The sequence below is a fragment of the Dufourea novaeangliae genome, unplaced genomic scaffold, assembly GCF_001272555.1.
Source record: "Dufourea novaeangliae isolate 0120121106 unplaced genomic scaffold, ASM127255v1 scaffold162, whole genome shotgun sequence".
Lineage (NCBI taxonomy): Eukaryota > Metazoa > Arthropoda > Insecta > Hymenoptera > Halictidae > Dufourea > Dufourea novaeangliae.
The window spans coordinates 402,193-422,528 of record NW_015374046.1 but is presented as its reverse complement, the minus strand read 5'-3'; the positions used below and the strand labels follow the sequence as shown (position 1 = coordinate 422,528).

General features: G+C 35.8%; 1 protein-coding gene across 1 annotated transcript in view; it reads left to right on the top strand.

Moving 5' to 3' along the window:
- Positions 1–19,858, top strand: part of LOC107189767 (homeobox protein prophet of Pit-1-like) — a 29,565-nt gene extending 9,707 nt beyond the window's left edge. The window contains exons 2-6 of the mRNA XM_015578382.1: positions 2,020–2,147; positions 3,214–3,321; positions 13,409–13,591; positions 16,134–16,233; positions 19,752–19,858. Of these exons, the coding sequence (XP_015433868.1) occupies positions 2,020–2,147; positions 3,214–3,321; positions 13,409–13,591; positions 16,134–16,233; positions 19,752–19,858 (626 nt within the window). The remainder of the gene's footprint in view (positions 1–2,019; positions 2,148–3,213; positions 3,322–13,408; positions 13,592–16,133; positions 16,234–19,751) is intronic.
- Positions 19,859–20,336: the final 478 nt, after the last annotated feature.

Here is a 20,336-nt window from a genome sequence, read left to right as displayed (position 1 = left end):
GTCTGCATTTTTTAAATAAATTTAAAATTCGAAAAACGGTGGCTTAACCCCCCCTCCCCGTAATTCCACGTGGACTAAATTCTATCATTTTGAAAAAAATCCCAGCCATGAAGAGAAAACAGTGATCGACTTGGCATGGAATGACCTTCCTACCTTGTCGAAAACGCATCCTCATTGCTGGTTTGGCACGAATTCTTTTTATGTCTACCAACATCAGTCGGGAAACAAATCGGCATGCCGTTCGGCTTTTCAAGCCATGAGTCCAAGTTCACGCACGAGTCTACACACCGAGCGGCTGTGCCGCCTGGCAAATGCTGACTCAATGGAGACGCGGCTTACTACGCCAGTAGCTTCCCTTGACGCGTCGACGCGATGGCTAAAAGTTTGGAAGTCAAACAAAAAAATAAAAGCCTGCATATCCGTGAAATAGCACTAGTGCTGCGATGTAACGTTTTTATTTTTGATCCCTAAGTAATTAAAATTCTATTAAAATGTTAGTCTGAGCGACACATGCGAGCTTTCCTCGAATCTGGCTAAGCATTCTTCACCCACTGGCTTTATTACTACTTCGTCTCCATTTCATAACTGTAGACACATGCTTCGTTCCTGGTTATGAATAAATTTATGAAATTTTCATCGTTTTCCCTCGTCTTAAGCGGGTGCTAAAAGGACGACATTTTGCCACACGAGGGAGAATAATTGAGAAAGCGTAGGAGGAGCTATTCTCTGTACAACGTAAAAATAACCTCACTTCACGCATGGAATTGATCTAAGAAGGCGTTGCAACGTCCGAACCCCCCACTTACGCTGTGCTTTCGTTAGCGGTTGTGACGTCACGCGCTCGGGCTATGACGTTTATTGGTAGGAGACCGGCAGAAATAGCGAGCTACGAGCAATCGCATGCGTCAGATCGGTACGCAGCAGTGGGGGCTGCGCAGGTCGGTCGAAAACTGGTCCGTGCGTGAGGTTATTCTTATAGAATGAGAGTCAAAAGTGAGTGTATACATTTTGAAAGTATGGGATTCATTCATATTTATTTCTCTCACTTTAGAATCTAACATTTAGTAGGACCTGACTGATTGAAAGTGTTTTCCAGCAAACAATTTTTCACCACCTTGGCTATATACATATTTTGGGTCATGAACTCTCATTAAAAGACCCATGCTTGCAGCTAAATTTGATTTTGAAATATTTAAATATCCAAATCTGTCCATAGTACTATGAATAAAAAGCAATTGTCCTACATCAGAGGTTGCCATGCTGCCCGCAAACCATAAAAGTACATTCACCATGCTTAACCAAATTTTGTGGTTATAGTTCCGAATTTCTTTTTCTCGGACATTTTGGCTGGTTATTTATACCGAAAACGTTAAAGAAATCATATTCATCCGTATTACTACCATGATCAATACCAAGATGCTACAGAAGTATTACCACGAACCTCACGTTTTGTGAATTGTACAGTTAGTTCTGACTCTCATTGTAAGTTGGACAAAGTTTTAGCTTGATTCCGGTATCCGCTTACTACGCCGCTTTCGAATACTGGAAAACAAAATGTTGAAGGTGTGTAAGGGCAGAAGAAGGTTATTTTCATGGTGATCCAATGGAGTTATTATTAACGTTAATAATAATTGATTTGTACACAAGGTATAAGAACCTTATGATCAGTCCTTGCAAATATATACATGTTAATAATTAGACTGCCGGATGTTTATGTAAAATCACAATCTTTGACGTTAATTTGTAAACATAAAGCGAGTTAGAAATTTATTTCCTGCACTGAATATCTTATTATGTTGTTAATAATATATAAATAGTATTAAGTTTTATTGACGTCTTTATTTTACTACATTTTCAACATTAAAATTTCCTATAAATGCATAAACATGCGCAGTCTATTAATAATGATGGGCATATATACGCGATCAAAGAAGTTAAATACGAATTATATTCTTTACTTGTTATTTAATGGCAATTTAAGAGTACTCTAAATGACGTTTCAATGTTTTATTTTTGAAGGAGTGGAAGGAGCTTTTAAAAAGTTAAAGCCTGACCCTTGTGCTTCGAGTCCGCACATTGGTCATACTCCCACTACCGCGAGTTGCCCAACACCTGCTCGACGGCGTCACAGGACCACGTTTACACAGGTTTGTTCTAAACTCATTGCATTACGAAGATACTTGTATTTTTAAATTCTTCCTGCTTCATAAAATTTCTCTAATTTACAGTAGTACATCGATTATGAAAACTTGGATGACCCCAGATACCGATTATCGGAACACAGAACTAGGCACAAATGTTTCATAAAAGAATTAAGTTAACAGTCGAACCAGAAGGAAAAAATTCCATTGAATTAAATGATAATTCATTGACAATACAATTTACTGTATTTGAGACTTGCTATTATAACGATATTCTCGGAATATTTAGAAATAAATAATAAATTATCATTGCAACATTGGTTTTCCTATGCAAATTATACAAAAACCGTTTATCGGAATGGATTTTTCTTCCTATTAGTTGGGATAATCGGTGTTCTACTGTATTTGAAAAAGTTGAAGTCAACAATTATTATGCAGCCTTCAACATGGACATTAATTCATTATTATATTGTATATAATTTTCTGTTTCATCGAGTTTTACCAAGTGTCCACAATCACGTTAGTTTGTTTATAAAAAATATGGTTCCATGGGCGTAGCCAGGTTATCAGTCAGGGGGGGGGGGCAAAAATATTAACACATCGACTGCCACAGTGGAGAAGGCCGTACGTTGTCAGACACAATTTATTTTCTTTTCAAAGTCATAGATCGTTGATTATGTATGCGTTTTGTTAATAGAGGCTGTTGATCGTGTTTAAAATTATACTGCAATATTAAATATTACTAAAAAATTTTATAACTCTGGAAAGGGAGGGGGGGGGGCAAAATCCAATTTTTTTTCTTGTAGGGTGGGGCAAAAGCCACTTTTTTTCGTCCTGCCCCCCTCCCCTGGCTACGCTCATGTATGATTCTGCAAAAAGTGTCCATCTGATTTTTCAGGAACGTTTGCGTCTATTATTTCCATGTTCGACACCGGTATCACTTTCACATAAGCTCGTTCTTTTTTCAATATGACGTTTCGATTACATCGAACCAGAACCTTTCGCGTTGCTCACAAATTTCCTGTCGGGTAGTTCAGATCGGCTTTACTATAGTCTTCCAATTGTTTCGCAGGAGCAGCTGGCAGAATTGGAATCGGCATTTGCAAAATCTCATTACCCAGACATATACTGCAGGGAGGAATTGGCGAGATCCACCAAATTGAACGAGGCTAGAATTCAGGTAGGTGTTTCGCACCTTTTAATTCAGAAAACAATATAGTTAATGAGGAAAGTAATACATTATATGTTCAAAGAAACATATTTGTCGGAGAATGAAAACAACTCGAGTGAGAACAAACTTTGTTGCTAAAGTATTATTATTAAACATTAGTTCGTTGCGTATGAAATGTAGACTTTTGTAAATATGACATTGAATATTTATTTAACTTCAAAGAATTTTATTAGTCGAAGTATTTATGTATTTGAGGTTCTTTACAGTCCTCCATAAAACACACGTATCTTCATATAATTATTATTAAAAATCTAAGTTCTTGCATTACATTTTGAAAGTTGAAACGAATTTTCAGAAAACATTACTATTTCTAGGCTCTTCGTTTGATGCTCTGCTTTGCTAAAAGATTATCGCTACCAGAATCGTACATAAAGTTTCACGGAATTTATTGTAGTGCCTGACAACAAATTTCCAAATTAGAGAGGTTTCAGCCAAATCTGATCTTAATCGATCGTCTGTTTTGATTGGTTACTATTTGCGTTAACATGTAATTAGTGACTACTGATAATAATTCTCATTTAGGAAGGTGTAACCAAGTACCTACATTAATCAATAAAAACGACTAGTATTGTAATAATACCTCGCTTGATTAAATATATTACGTTCTCTAATAAAACATGTTTTGCTTTTAGAAAATTCTTCTTATACAATTAGCAGCTGTTTTTAAATGTGTTACGAATAATACACCCTTTTTATTTTACTTATAAAACATGGCAATTTGCAAATATATTTTACATCGGTCTATATTGTTTACCCTTATTCACTCACTAATTGAATCACAGGCGCATGTAGGGTGATAAAATGTAATTACGGGTGCAAATGTCGATGTAAGGGACCTTCCGAGGGTTTGCGCGATCGATCAAAGAGAAAAGAGAAGTGTCGAAAAAATCATTCATCTGCCACTCCTTACAATTATTTATTTAATTATACGTAGGTACATATAACAAAGAACGTTCTGAAAATTTTCCAATTCACGTAATCGAGGGACAGGTCATTATAAACATTTGATAATTCATGTACATATTTTTTTAGTTTATGTTTAACACATACATACTTCCTGCTATATTTACAATTTCTATCAAACCAATACAACATTTATAGATTTTTTATACATCCACAAAGCTCTAACTATGCAATGTCAATACAACTGTTAACAACATTCGATTGAGGAACTTTTGAAATCATTCAACATTGTATTACACTATACTTTGAATACTGATTCAATTTTATATTCTAAACTATACAAATTCTGTTAAACACTGAATATGAAATTTAAAAATTTGTAACTTCGTTCAATAAGAGAGTTTCTTAATATATTGTACATTATATGTATATGTATTTAAAGCTGATTACGAAGATATGTAATAGAGATGTACCGACTGGTGATCGTCTAGTCGATTATGCCGACTATCCAGCCACTTTTGTAGTCGGCGACTAATCGGCAAATAGTCAGCAAAAAAGGGCCAATTGATTGGCCTTGAATTTTGAGTATTACTTATAACTTTATAAGGCAGAGAAATAAAAAGACAATCTTCTTTCTTTAGTGTCGTTAGTATAATTTTACTATTTTTTAATATGTTATGTAATACAACGATTACATAAAACGTTAAGAATAATGATTATTATTTATTGAAACCAATGAAAATAAGTACCAATTAACTAGGAACTTTAGTCATAATTTCTTGATGTTATCATAAAAAAACTTTTGCCCCCAACCGCGGGACAAGGGAAAAAAAGTCTAGATTCCTATTCTTACTAGTCAAAATTGTACATATAATAAACGATCTGCGGCTGCCCCTGGGTTCGACCGCCCAGGTGTTGTACTTGTAGACGGGCCTTGTTATACATACAATATTTTAATTATTATTGCAACATTCGGACAATTTATATTTGTTACACAATAATTTCCACAATTATGTAGTATAATTGAAGTGTACATGGTTACTTAGATACATGTACCCTCGCGGGCAAGCTCGGCTTCCGCTAGGGGAAAAAGTGACGTAAGGGAAAGGCCTCCTGCCATCTGGTAAATTTAATTCAAGTACTGAAATAAATGTTAAATCGTACGATAATTCCGTTAATTTGGCATAAATTTCAGTAATTCCCGATACTAAATTCCCTGCGCCACGTTTTCCGCTAGCGGAAGCCGAGTTTGCTCGTGAAGGTACCTTATACATACATTCTGTGTACCCTCATGAGCAAACTCGGCTTCCACTAGGGGAAAAAGCGGCGTAGAATAAAAGTCTCCTACCACTTGGTAAATTTATTCCAGATACTGAAATTAATATTAAATCGAATGTTAATTTGCCATAAATTTCAGTAATTCCAAATACCCAGAGGAAGGAGCACAGTAGGAGGACCTTCACCTACGTCACTTTTTCCCCTAGCCGAGTTTGCTCGTGGGTGTACCCTCATGAGCAAACTCGGCTTCCGCTAGGGGAAAAAGTGGCGTTCGAAAAGGTCCTCCTAACATTTGGTATCGGAAATTATTGAAATTTATGCCAAATTAACATTCTATTTAACATTTACTTCAGTACTTGAAATAAATTTACCAAGTGGTAGGAGGCCTTTCTCTTACGCCACTTTTTCCCCTAGTGGAAGCCGAGTTTGCTCGTGGATACACACATTACGAAACTAATAGTGTGCAGATATGCGTCTGGGTAGACCTTATATTCTCCTAGCACAGATTAATAAACTACAATGTTCTTGATGCTACTTCCGATGAACAAATACATACTCTGTTGACCAAGTGTAATAATAGGGTAACACCTATTTACACATTAACGCTGCCCTCTGTTAGATTCATGAAATATTAACGACTCGCATTCAAATATAAAAAGCACTGGGAATCGTTCGGTGAGAACTCGAAAGTTGAGCGAGTATTAGATGAAACGCAACAGATCCGAGAGTTAGCAGCATAGGCGTAGCTAGGGGGGCTGGGGGGACACTACCCCCCCCCCTGGACGGAAAAAGTGGGTTGTGCACTACTTTAGAAGGAAAATATTGAACTTTACCCCCCCCTTCCCGCAAGGAAAAAAATTACATTGCCCCTTGACTGATAACCCGGCTACGCCCATGGTTAGCAGTGTGGTTTTTGACGACATTAAAAAAGGATGGGAAAGGAAAGCATGGTGGCTGGGTACACCGTCCGTGTTATGTCTCTGCACAGAGACATAGCCACATAGTCCCTGAATTCTGAGCGGTACATATTAAAACAGTCGCAAGTGCGTTTCGCTCTTTTGATGTATAATGCAGGACTGTGTTGTTTGTGTTAAAAGCCCGGGACCGCGGCGACTTAACCCTGTTAAACTGCGATGCCAAGTAAAACGCGGTTTGCTTTTACTCGTTGGCTGTAATTCATGCACAAAGTGTCCAAACAGCAAGCAACGTCGCCAGCACGACGGTGACTTTTGAACGTGTTCGTTCCATCTGCAAATGCAATACCGATTTCTAGCCGATAGCTTTGAAACGTCGCTGATCCGTGGATTTATATTAATTCGAGATCGGCATTTCAATTTCGATACATACTTGCAGCTTTTTTTCTCTCTTGTCAGTTGCAACTGTAGCATTTAATATTGCGTTATTTGCGTGGAAAATACTGTCACTTAAGCTATTTATGCATTGTGTTCACTTCAGAACTTCATACTATGCCACTAGCAGAAGTATCCGCACAGTTCATAGGTATGTACGGCACGGTTAACATATTTAATTAGTGGTGGAATCAGGAGTTTTAAGTTATATTGGGATGCATTCAACTGTATAAACATTGAATAATATACTTTATATTATGTTGCACTCGCACTGGTTGCGTGCGCGTACTAAAGTTCGCAAAAAAAAAAAAAACTAGATTTAGTTAGACATAATTTTATTCGAATAATACACAGTGAAAAGCAGCAGTATCTAAGGGCGTCGTCCCGAGCTTTAAACAGTTAATAAGATTAAATAATTGTTCGACAAATATCGACTCATTCATAAAGAAGTATTATTTTATTATAAAAATTGAAATTTCCACGTTTAAACAATTTAAAATAACGAAATATTGTTTTTATCTCTTATTTGTTATTCGAAACTCTTTATTGAAATAACAAGTTTGCCCATCTCTGCCGTGTATGCATATGCGATGCACGAGAGAAACAGTCGATTTCGAAGAATCCAACTTCCGTCTCAATAATTGCAGAAATGAAGTTTCCGCGGGTACGGCACTAACGGGTAGACTTCACTACAGGGTAGTCCGGTCCTTAAAAACACCAATAAACACCATATGTTGAAAGAACTAGCATTTTATAAAGTGTGTGATGGAGACAGACGTCGATGTAAACACACAAGATGGCTGCTCAAGTCATATTTTACCAAGTATCACACAATTTAATGGTTTTCTCGTCAAAAGCAAACCAGACCACCCTGCATATCGCTGTCAGACTATCGTGAAAATGCGATGTTTGTCAATTTATCACTTCTGTAAGGCCGACTGTCCACTAAGGCGTCTCGTCATTGACGCTTCATAGACATTTGACGCTTGCAGCACGCTTCCATGTAGCGACCAATGTAAACCAATGGATGTATGTCCAAATATGCTTCAGCGATGCAATAGAAAAAAATTTTTGACCTTTTGACCTTGACTTTCAAAGTTAATTTTGCGATCCATTTTTTTACCAGATCTCCACCAATCCAGGGGTGTAGAATCCCGCTATAATGGTCGTGACGTATAATTTTTATACACCCTGTACATCATTTACTAGATACATACTTCTAAATACGTAGTAAATATTCATGCATTCACAGAATTTTTAGACTTGCCTGTCCAAATCGATATAAAATTATCGCAGTCCAATAAATTTGTACACTATTAAGATTCCCTAAATTCACTAAACCCATTCTTTAATTGTTAATCACATGCCGTTGCAATTACAGTACATCTTCCTGCGTATAGTTACTTAGGTACTTTTTCCGTCCATGACCGATAAATTTTAGTGCCTTCTTTGCGAGGAATAACGAATGGCGATATTACTTTTTTTACTGAATTAATTAAAGTACATGTATGATTAGAAATTAAGATTTTATATTCATATTATTGTTATTTCCAACAAATTATTGAAATTGTGGTTAATTATTTGTTGACGGTATCAATATACATACGAGTATTGAATCGACCAGAAAGTTTTTGCGACTTCAGGCGCAATGTCTTTATTACCATTCTTATCGAAAATATAAATCATTTGTCATAATGTCTTCGACACACATTCCAAAAATACGCCGGATGTACATAAATATGATGAATTTTTGCTAATTTTCTGTTTTGGGATACACGATCACGAAAGTATAAACGAATACAAAATACATTTCAGTCATACATTACACTAAAAGTGCAAAGAAAACTGCTCTGATTCGATCGATAACTTTTATATTATCCGCTCTAATATTATCCGACAATGTTCTGTCAAGAGAATTTGACCGTGGAAGAATTTCATGCCAGGAAAAACATCCGAGAGTAGAAAAAGTTAGTCAGAAATCTGCTGTTAAAGGCATCTTTAACCAGAAGGACAAAGTTTTATGTAATGGCTTTAATAAAATGATCCAACTAGAAAGACCTGTGAACATAAATGGAAACTACATTTGCTCATCAAATAAGATAGGTAGAAATTGAAAATTGTCGACCACGATTTTTTATTTTACTTCTAAATGACACGTACATAATATATTATAGGTAATATCAGCAGGGAAACATGGTGGACAATAGGATTTTTGGTTACGTTAACATGCTGGCCGAAGGCATTCTTTAAAAGTTCCCACACTACATAGTTATGGCATTCTGTATCGTGAAAGATGGGTACACGCGGGCAGAGTGCTTCTAGATGAAAGAGAAATAGGTAGGGAGCAACGGTGGCATAGTTGAGATGAGTTGGGGACGTAGGAGGGTGGTGCCGTACCGGAGGCTGCCATTATATCTGAGCCGCCATTTTAAATTGAATTTTCTCCACCCTAGATAGATCTGAAACGTCTCGGTCTTGCCGAGGTTCTTCCTTCGCTAGGTGGCGAGAGGTAAGAAGATGGTGGAGGAGAGTAGAGAAAGCATGAGGGGACCGACCCCTTCGGGTTATGTTCCCGTCTTTTTCGTACCTTTCTAACTCCTGTCTTACATCTAATACACTGCAACTTTACCCGCTTGCCAAGGAATGATGAGAAAATTCTGGCTGGAACTTTTGTTTCATATCATAATATTTTGTTATTATCATTATGTTGTCATACTTTGCGACATTTCTCCTTTAACTGTTTTAATTTTCTTTACAAATACATCGTAGACAATTAGGTCCATCATTGGAAATTTGTTTTATGATTACTTCATTCATGCATTAAAATTTTAGTACAATTTTTTAAATGGATCGGTATGCTTTTGTTTCCGTAGAATGATAGAGAAGCTTAAAACGAGTTCAACGACCTATTACATAAGATTATTGAAGGCCACAAAAAGTATAAACAGTTAATGAAACTATGTCATACTATTGTCTTAATAAACAATAATGATTCTTAAAATATTATTTCATTTAGAGACTTATTAAAATTTCAAATATAAATCTTGCCGTGCAAAATATCTATTAGTATAAAGAGTATGTGGTAATAAAACATCCAGTGACAGGTGTCAGTATTTAGATTTGCTTTATAGACGAGTGTTGTAAAAAATTTGTAACGTTCCGATAAAATGACAAACACAAGTCGACCATTATTTCGTTCGTGAATTCTCTTGTTTTCTGTTCGATAGGAAGTCGATTTTCTCGTAAAACGCCTAGTAGTTAAGCTTCGATCGGAAGTCGAATCGAAGAAAAAAAGTCGAATGAAAACTCAGCTAACTCAATATCAAGGCTCGGTTCACCATTCTTTCTCTACGACGTAATGGGATTTCTTGTCCGGTGATGCGAGAATTATTCTCTTATCACAGTGCTACCCTTTTTTACCATTATCATTAATTCAAACGTTATCCTTACTTTTTGAATTTCATCAGTTCTTATCCGATATTCGATCATTTGAAAAAAGAATCTTCTAGTTAATCCAAATTAATATTAAACTACAACGCACTAAAATTTAAATGCAGGTAACTACGGTTACACAAAATAGTATCCATTCACCCCGAACACATAAAATATTTCGCGCATTTACATAATAGCTATTAAAATTAGAAATACAAATTATAATTTCTATTCATATAAGTCTGGACAAATGCGCAATAGTGGACAAAAAATATAAGACTAAGGGGACGAAAGAAAGGAATTATTAATCCGATATGAATAAAGGGTTGGTACGGTGTTTTTGAAAATATTAAACAAAATACTCAAGAAGAAAGTATGTAAATGTCTATCATATTACTATAATAGTTATATATTAATATTATTAATATAAGAGGTTTTAATGCAAAATAATTGGAATTCGCATTGTAAATTAATATTTCATCCAAAATCCTTTACTTTGTAGCATCTCAGCACGTCTTCCTAGCATAAAACGTTGGTACATGGACGTTCGGTACATTCGGAGGATCTCCCGAAATGGTTCACATATCTCACGCCCCCCCCCCTCCCTCGACCACGTTAAAATCTTTAAATATTCTAGAAAGGTCCTATTTACAAAGTGGAACGTCCTGAGGACCTGTGTCAAATTCTCAGAACATTTCCGAATGTGTAAAAGTAGCATTCTCTGTACGTTTCTGGGAACGTTTAAAGAGTTTTTACGAACGCTATGGTAATATCTTAAAAGGCGTATAAAAAACATTTCCCAAATGTTTAAAGTTACGGTTAGATTTCATTCTGTCCAAGGTGATAAAAGTTACGTTAGGTTGGTTTCTATTAAATAAATAAAAGTTTAGCTTTCCTGCGATAGTGCGATTTCCGCACTTATGATCTGTTTCACTAAAAAAGAGCTCTGAGGGGTTTCCGTGCGCATGGCCTGGTGGGGATCCAACGCGAGCTGCGTATTTCGTGCGACGTTGTCGCGTTTTCAATGCCACTGTATGCTCTGTTTGTCCTTCAGCACGCAAGCCTCTCGCTCAGTCGCTCGATAAACCAACTTCCTTCTTTACCCTGCGATTTCCACGTGTAGCGTTAAAAATTCAAAATGGCGTACCTACTTCAATCACGTAACTTCTAATATTCTATCCGTGGATCAAATGAGTTCTAAATGGAAATTTTATCCCAATTTTAAGTCGCTACTCTTAAAATAAGATTCCTACATTGCATTAGTAACAAGTTGTTTTCAACTCATCGATATTTGAACTCTTACCACTTGAAATCATGAAACTTGACTAGAAGTAATCAATTGTAACTTAAATAATAATGTTGCGCATAGTTATTACGGTTGGTGATAATATTCATTCTTTTCTAAATATTCCTGACTGTGCTTTAGCTTCCGTACAGGTATATTTCCTACGAAAAGGTTTAAAGATCATAGGTGCTACCTAGGATAGGGACTGTCGAGGTCCTTATGATCATTATAACCTCAAGTTTAACATGCATTATGTTTTTAAACGTGCATTTTGCATAGCAGTTGGGTCCATTGCATGCCAAATCGATCACTTTTCGTGAAACAGTATCACCTCCCTTCACAATTCCATATCCTGGATTCTTTTGATGTACTTGAAATCCAATATGTTTTATTGCAAATTGAAGCATTACAGAATTTATTTGAAGCTGTTAAATTTTTCTGTTTTCACAAACTTCTAAAATTTCTTTACTATCGGTTTCGAATATGAAAGCATTCATACAAGAGCCCGTAATACTAGACACTGACAAATAGGGTAAAGAGTGAATGAAACAGAATAAACAAGAAAGCGAGCCTGTTCAGGCCAGCCTCCTGTGTCATCTACTTTCGCGATGGCGTAGGCGCGCGTGCGTGCGTAAGGGCTAGAGGGTGAGACTTGATGCACAGTAGAAATGTCGATAAAACACGTTGGCCAATGAGGAAGCTTGGAATGACGTCACAGTCGTGGCATTGGCCAATCAAGAGGCACCGGTAACGTTACCACGAGGGTAGAAACAAGCCGACCCCAACCAGAGAAGAGGCTCTTCTCTTTCTATGTAGGGGTTGCTTGAAAAGAGGGGATAGTTCACAGGGAACGATAAGAAACGAGAAAAACAGGATCGAAACGATTGGAAAAGCAGAGGTAGGGGTGCAAACGGTTCATGGAGTCAATGTAGATGCCAGGGTTATAGCTGCTACCGATTCAGTCAATCGCAATATGGATGTATTGTACTAATCCCGTGAAACAATGGAAATTCCTAAACGGAAAATACCGATAGATACACCACTTTTCTGTAGAAATCCGCTTCATAAATATTAAAGTAATTAATCAGTGTTAAAGAATTTAGAATATGAAATCGATACCGAGAAATATATGTAAACATGAAGTTTATAACCTGGCAGGAATACTTTACTAATTTCATGAAGGAATACTTTAACAAATTTTAATGATACTGATAAATATGTAAACAGTACCGCAATTGTTTCCCAAGACATTCCTAGTGACCATCGTGTATACTTTCAAAACATAAGTATTATGTAGGTATAATACATACCTTTACGTAAGGGTAATATATTTTTGGTATGCAATACATAATACATAAGTGTACTGAGTATTATTCTTCGCACTATGCACGTAACAACTTTGTAATTGCTTAACAATAAAGAAAACAAACCTGATGATATTGAGAATACGCATAGTATGTACATTTTCATAAAATAACTCTTGTCCACCTTCCTTATAAGGAAACTCGCGGGAATTTTTAATAATTATAAATTTAGGTGACAATGTAACAGAACAATCTTAAAAGCTTCAACTTTCGATTGCTACCAAAAAATGGCAAGGTCAACGATAAAATTATTAAAAAGAAACGTTATAGAAATGTCTTCTTAACACGAGCCTTATAGAACTGTAAAAATGACATTTTCATACAAAATTAGGTGGTTATAGATTTTTTTACGGAGATTATGATGGCACGAAAAAAAAGATATTTTATCTGTACTTAGATATATCTTGTTCCCGTCTTGTTCATAGGTTTGGTTTCAAAACAGAAGAGCGAAATATCGAAAACAAGAGAAGCAACTTCAGAAAGCTTTGACTCCAATACCTGCCTGTCAAGGCGCCATGATGAGAAATATTTACCCTGGTGCCAGCAGGGGTTACCAGCCATATCCTCATCCCCATAATAGCATAAATGGGATAAATCGCTATCCACAAGTAAGTATATTATTCTTTTAGTTATAATAAATACATTATACTATTATATCGTAACATTGAACTATTGTCAATATTTTAAATGACTGTAAGACTAAATTATTTTTAAAAATAGCTTCATTATTTTACATTATTTATAATGAATGTGATGTAGTGAACGATTGCATTTAACTAAAACATTTCGTATGAAAAAACTCCCTAAAACAAAGTTACACAATTTTAAGGGGCATGTATAACGATAGAAAAATTTTTTCTCACAGTAACTTTTTACAAGACTCCAAAATCATATATGTTTTTTTTATATAAGACCAAATATTTTTTGCCCTACATGTGTCTCTTAAAACAGTGCAACTTTTTCTTTAGGAGTTTTTTCATGCGATCTTAAATAAAAGAAATATTTACGTGTTTCCATGTAAATGCTCCACCCTGTATATTAGGTTGTTGCAAAAGTGACGACCCTTTCGAAAATACATCATAGAGCACTACAACCTTGTAAGAGGCAGCCTGTACTCTGCGTTACATTACATGAATCACCTAGATTTTCTACTTTCTAAACGATATTTGTACGACTTTCTTCTTTTACCTTCTGAAAAAGTAATAGAATCTATGCAACCACGTAATAATGCTGATAATATATATGAGGACTATACTGCCTATGATGATCTATAATCATCAGTGAAGATTATATTATAATAGTCTTCCGCTGTTATAAACATTCTTTAAAAACGTAGTCTATGTTACGTTGAAGAAATGAATGTTATAATCTTGTATTTAATTGTATAATATTAATAAGAATAGTGCAAGTCAACGCCTAATTAAATGTAACTTGTAGAAATGTGTGCAAAACGAACGCAAATGCTCTACTTTATGTTAATCTTCTTGATGTATGTACAATTGGATTACTTATACAACAATCGATGCTTCGCATCTACTAGCCAATATATCGTACTCCTACAGATGAATTTGATGCGTTTCTTGTTAATGATTTTAACCGAGGTATTAAATTGAAGTGCACCTGAGCGTCCGGCGCATCGCTATCGGTCGATGTACCTAAATTGCATTTCGCCTGATTAGTTCGGTCGGACGGATTATCGAATGCCTACTGCTTTAATTAAGCCAATCATTCTTCGAGCATGGTGGTTCGTCGGTAAAAAAATGTGAAAATCACTTTAATCGATTTTCAAAGCCACGTTCAAAAGTGCAGCATCATGAAATTATTTAATAAGATTTATTCTAACGTGTCTACGCGTATAATTAATATTGGAAAAGATACATATTTAGACTAGAACATTCTTTACTTTATTTTTGGAAGCGGGAATAGCGAGATACTCAGTTCATTGTGTGGCAGACATTGTTGCGTCTCGTTTGTTTTTCGTCAGTAATAGTCGCGTAAGCGAGCATAGTTAGTTGATACTTGATCGTTATAGCAGAACCGCCGGAAGTGTTGTGCAGTCTTAAGACTGCTACATATTTAACACTAGAACTACTAAGCAAATCAAAATGAATTGTCCATACACTTCTACAACGACGATTGAAATGTTATGAAAATACATTTTCTCAGATCTTTTGCACCTTTTATTACGATATGAAAGTAAAGAAATTAGTCAATTTCTAAATTTTCAAAAGTTTTTCATATTTATCCACCGATAGAAGCAAATATGCATTTGTCGTCGGTAGTTCTAGTGTTAACAGCATCTGACCAGTACAGTTCAGTTGTCTACGCGTCGATACTGATTGCCGCACACATAACGTGTCGGCATCGATGTGACATCAGTATTGCATCAGCAACGTACCGGACCACGCATTTAGTAAAACCTAATACATACAGTCGGAATTTAGTATCGAAGAAACCGCTGTGGTAGAACACAGAAGTCTAATCTTGAGAAAATATAAGGTGAATTTCATACATTATACAGGGTGTCCCAAAATAGCGTCAACTTCCGGAAATGAGGGGTTCTTGGAATGATTTAAAACAACTTTTTCCTTAGCAAAAATGTTATCCGAGGCTTTATTAACGAGATATTAACGAAAAACCCCGACCAATCAGAGCGCGAGTCTGTCGGCCGAGCCTCCACTGTAGCGTTGGCTACGCATTGCGATTGGTAGCCAACGCTACCGCGAGAACTCGGAAACTAAGAGAGACCGCCTATTATATGTATAGGAGGGAAAAATTAATCAGAATGATGGCCTTGACAATGTATTTCAATGTCATTGAAATCGGTGCTGAGGATTACCGTTTATTTTTATTCTTCTGTATGTTGTGTACTTTTACAACAGCCTGATTTATCACGAAGTACACTCCCTTTTATTCTAAATACTATATTTAGATTTTATTTTACAGTTTCTTCTCACTAAAATAATCTGTACTGAATTTTGCGATTGTACATTTCTGAGTGCTGCAATACGTTTACGTAATTTAATCTTTTTCTTCAGGTTTTGCTTTGTAATAACATATGTTAAAATTTAATTCGTCACAAAATAAATTAAAAAATATACGAATAAGCAGTTTCTAACTTGAACTCATAATGTGAATCTCTTCCTACAGATGGGTACCACGTCTTATCCGAGTATGACACAACCGTTTTCTATGTCACATTCAGCATCCAATATGTCGGCAGTCACTGGTATGAGACAAGACACAATGGGTAAGTTCGTTAACAATTGGAATAAAATAAGATAATTATTATTCTTGTTTCATTACGTCTTATACGATAGTATTAATTTCTAAGGTTATAGTTTTCCTGTTTGTTTACTCTCTTTGAAATTGCGTAATTTTACTCTATAATACAGTATTCCCTGATAAAGAAACATTTGAGACCAAATTTATTCTAAATGCTGTAACTGTGTTCCACATTGTATGTAATGAAAACAGTTCGTATGAGACTGCGTTTAGACTCATTTTCATCGGAAAAATATCATTGAAACACGGTCGAAAATTTTTTAATGTATGCGTAATAACAAAGAGAACTCTTGTTTTGTATAGTAGTAGAAAAGAAAATATTATTCGAGGGCTGCATTGGAATGTGTGACAGTGAGGTAGGAAGCAAATGTTCAGTATTACAAAAATGAGGTTTTAATAAAAACACACGATTTTGGGGAAAAACTGACGTATTATATAAAAACTAAAAACGCTAGAAAGTTTAATATATTCTTAGAACTTAGAAAATTGATGAGAGTTTCCTGAATAAACGTATGAATGTTAATTGCTGTTGTCACATTTTAATAAAAGAAGTGATGTGCATATTTTCTAAGCAATATTTTTGCATTTTTAAAAAAAGTTCTTTATCTGACAAGAATTCGCTACAGAATATCCGTCTTCTATAGACATTTCTAAAATGGAACCCATCCAGGGGCATATGAACCGAACTATCGTTCGGACCCGATGGTGATGGATATAATAGTGATCGAACTCTGAACAAAAGTCTTACTGGTTTACATCATTAACAGGTTGAATGCCACGCCAATTTTACCGGGATTGTCCGTGGCGCCACGATGAACTTTCTATTTAGCGATACATATAATATTGAAATATTATCTACAATAGATAATTTACAACGTATAAACATGATTGGCATGTTAATTTCGGCGGGGGTCACCGGTGACCCCCGTGGCGCTGGAGTACGATTTCGCGCGATTGTCATTTATCTCAAATTGTGTCTTCGCATTGTTCAGTAATACTGTTACGATTTTATTATTTTTGAGACTGTTAACAATCAGTCGTGATCATGAAGCTGAAGTTTCCATTTCTCCACATGAAAGGTTGCTGAAAAAACCACGACATGAATTAAAAGCAATGCCGGGAAAAGCTCGAACGGCGCGAAGATTTTGCAAAATTTGTTATCAAAAAAATTCAAAGAAGCTAGGAAGAATAATTGCAAAAAACTGTACCAAAAAAGTCGTGACATATTGTAAAGACTGTGCTGGTTCACCCTTCCTTTGTTTAGAATGTTTTAATACGACACATCGTAACGTGCGCGCATAATAAAACTATATTAAATGTATAAATAAAACTATTTTCAAATGTTTTATACTGCATTCATTTCTTCAGACCACTACATCAACGATGATAATAATAAGAAATTATAAGTGTTGTCTTTTGTCTACCTTTCTTATTTTTTTTTCAATCCGGGCACGTCGGTCACCGGTGGCCCCCATGGCGTCACAGCCAAGTTAAGTGCCGGTCACCGGTGACCCCCGTGGCATTCAACCTGTTAAGTACTTTATGATATATGGATTCGTGAAACACAAGTCACTCCTGAATCGTGACCTGCCGCGGCTCTTATCGCTACCGGCGGTCATTATTGGCAGCGAGAAACCGCGAGAGGTCCTACTCGCGGTCGCTGATGTCGCGCTTGGCCGGGGTGACGCCTACTTTTCTGACGATTCGTCACGAACTTGCCCACGGTTTGTAAATGTGGCTCCGTCCATAAACAAAAGTTTGTTCAAGTACTTCATCGTTTTGTAAGTTCTGTAGGCCCCATTCCCAGAATTCTAAACGATGTTTAAAATCATTTCTACGTACCGTGTAGACCTGCAAAAATGCCCAGCGAGATGGCACAGGGGCAAGTGTGGTATACCTATAAAAAATATAAATCGTTGGATTGATTGCCTATCGCTCTATTGCAATCGGTCTCGATATGTAACGATCGCTCTCTTCGTCACGCGGTGCTAAATGATCTGATTGAGTATGTACCGTTTCGGCATTATAATTATGTCGTAGAAGGTGGGCATATAGATACTTAGGACAAAATGTTTACTATGCTACACTGTTTGACTGGTTCCACGACCCCCTTCCCCAGTGGTGGGGATAACGTCCTCACAGTCATCGTGGAGGAGCCGGCTGACACTTATCGTGAATTCTCTGTATCGATCGCATACTTTTTTAATAAATCTTTAAAATATATTGTAGTTAAAAAATGAAAAATAAAAAATAGTTGGGCCATTCACCGTCGAATAAAGAGAAAAATTTTGTTCAAATAAAAAAATAAATCCTTATTTTCATTCTTCATTGAGCCGTTCTTCTTTCAAGTTAATCGACGCAAAGCGATACATGTATAGTTCTCTTCGACGTAAAATTGAAAATTCTGTTCATCTAAAATAACTTGTCTATCCAAGAAAAAGGAAAATCAAATTTAAGAATAGATATATTTACTTCCTGTTCATTGATATTATTCCTATGCTGAGATGATGTTATAAAGTCGATTGTGAAAGGAACAATTTATACATGTCTTTGTGATATAAAACTGAATTCATGAACGTCTTTGTAAAGTTTTCTAGTTTTTGCAGGTGTTGACGCAATGTTATTGATTGATTTCATAAAAATCTAGGCCGGAAATAACGAGAACCAGACACCCGTAGCAACGTACATTCAGTCCAAGACGTTCTCTCTATTTCCGCTCTAGGGCCGTCTTACATCATTTCCGGCGCAAGATGGAATATCGCTTTTAAATCGAATCAAGACTATTTGTAAATTGGCTGTCTGCAGCTCTTCATTTAGATGTCTACTCCGGGTGTAGGTTTTTTTGTCAATATCTCAGGCTCTCGTAACGATTTAACGTCTTAATTTAGTAATAGCAAATCGATCGATTAACAGCTACGACGAGGTTCCTAGGAAAGTCTTTAAGTCAAATTACCTGATTGCTTTTTAAGAAAAAGAAACTTTGTTTCCTCCACCTAGCTGTACCTAATCTGGAAGGGTGAATGATCATGGAATTTCCTCTTTGTATTACATCGAATATTTACTTATCAATAGCTGCAAATTCGTCTCAGAAACGAAAATATAATGCAACATAATATACTGCAGCGTGATTATTATGATCAGTTGATTTTCGTGAAACTATTAGTAAATTTAATTTATTAACATATTTATGTGATTAACATCTCGATAGTCGCATAACATACGCAACTACCTATAAATAAGATCAAATAGTTTGTATTACATACAGGATAACTTTAATCGCGAGATTCTGAATCTAAATGTATATTTCTGTTTTCTGACTTTAATACAGAACTGTTTATTTACAAAAGTGGCTCTGGCCTTACATTTTTTCTATTTTTAATATAAATATAAAGTAATTTTAGAGGTAAATGCCTCAGTTGCGAATCATTTTAATGGAAGGATTATTATGTATTCTAATAATATTAACATATTATTTTATTTCAGGTATGTCAGCGGAAGATGAATGGTACAACAAAAGTATCTCAGCTTTGAGAATGAATACGGCTCATCACCCGAATCTTGCTGCTCCGATGCTACAATACCAAACATAATTGTAAACGTGTATGGATGAGGTATTTGAGAATTCTACAGAAGAACAGCGGAAGATCGTTAAATTTCGTTGTCGAAGTAACAACACACAGAACAATATTTCAAACTACCACCGACACAATGTACGGCGAAACGAAAATGAAATCGAATTACTTACCCAAAGCTTTACATACAAGCAAAAAGAGTCGACTTTTCAATAGGCATGACATCTATCATGCTATCGTTCAAAATCTGGTCATAATCACTTGTTTATTAACACTAAACCTACTACGTCCGGTCAAATAACCGGTTTTTCCGTTCTAATTCCTATCTCTCCGAAGGGTTCGGTAGGTTTAGTGTTAATATTACGGTAGACAATTGACTCTGATTAGTAAGTTCAAATTAATGAGAAACAAGCTGATATTTCATTGTACCGTTATTGATATTTTTGAAAAGTAATTTGTTAATATCTTCTTATCTCCTATGAGGTGTACTTACGTA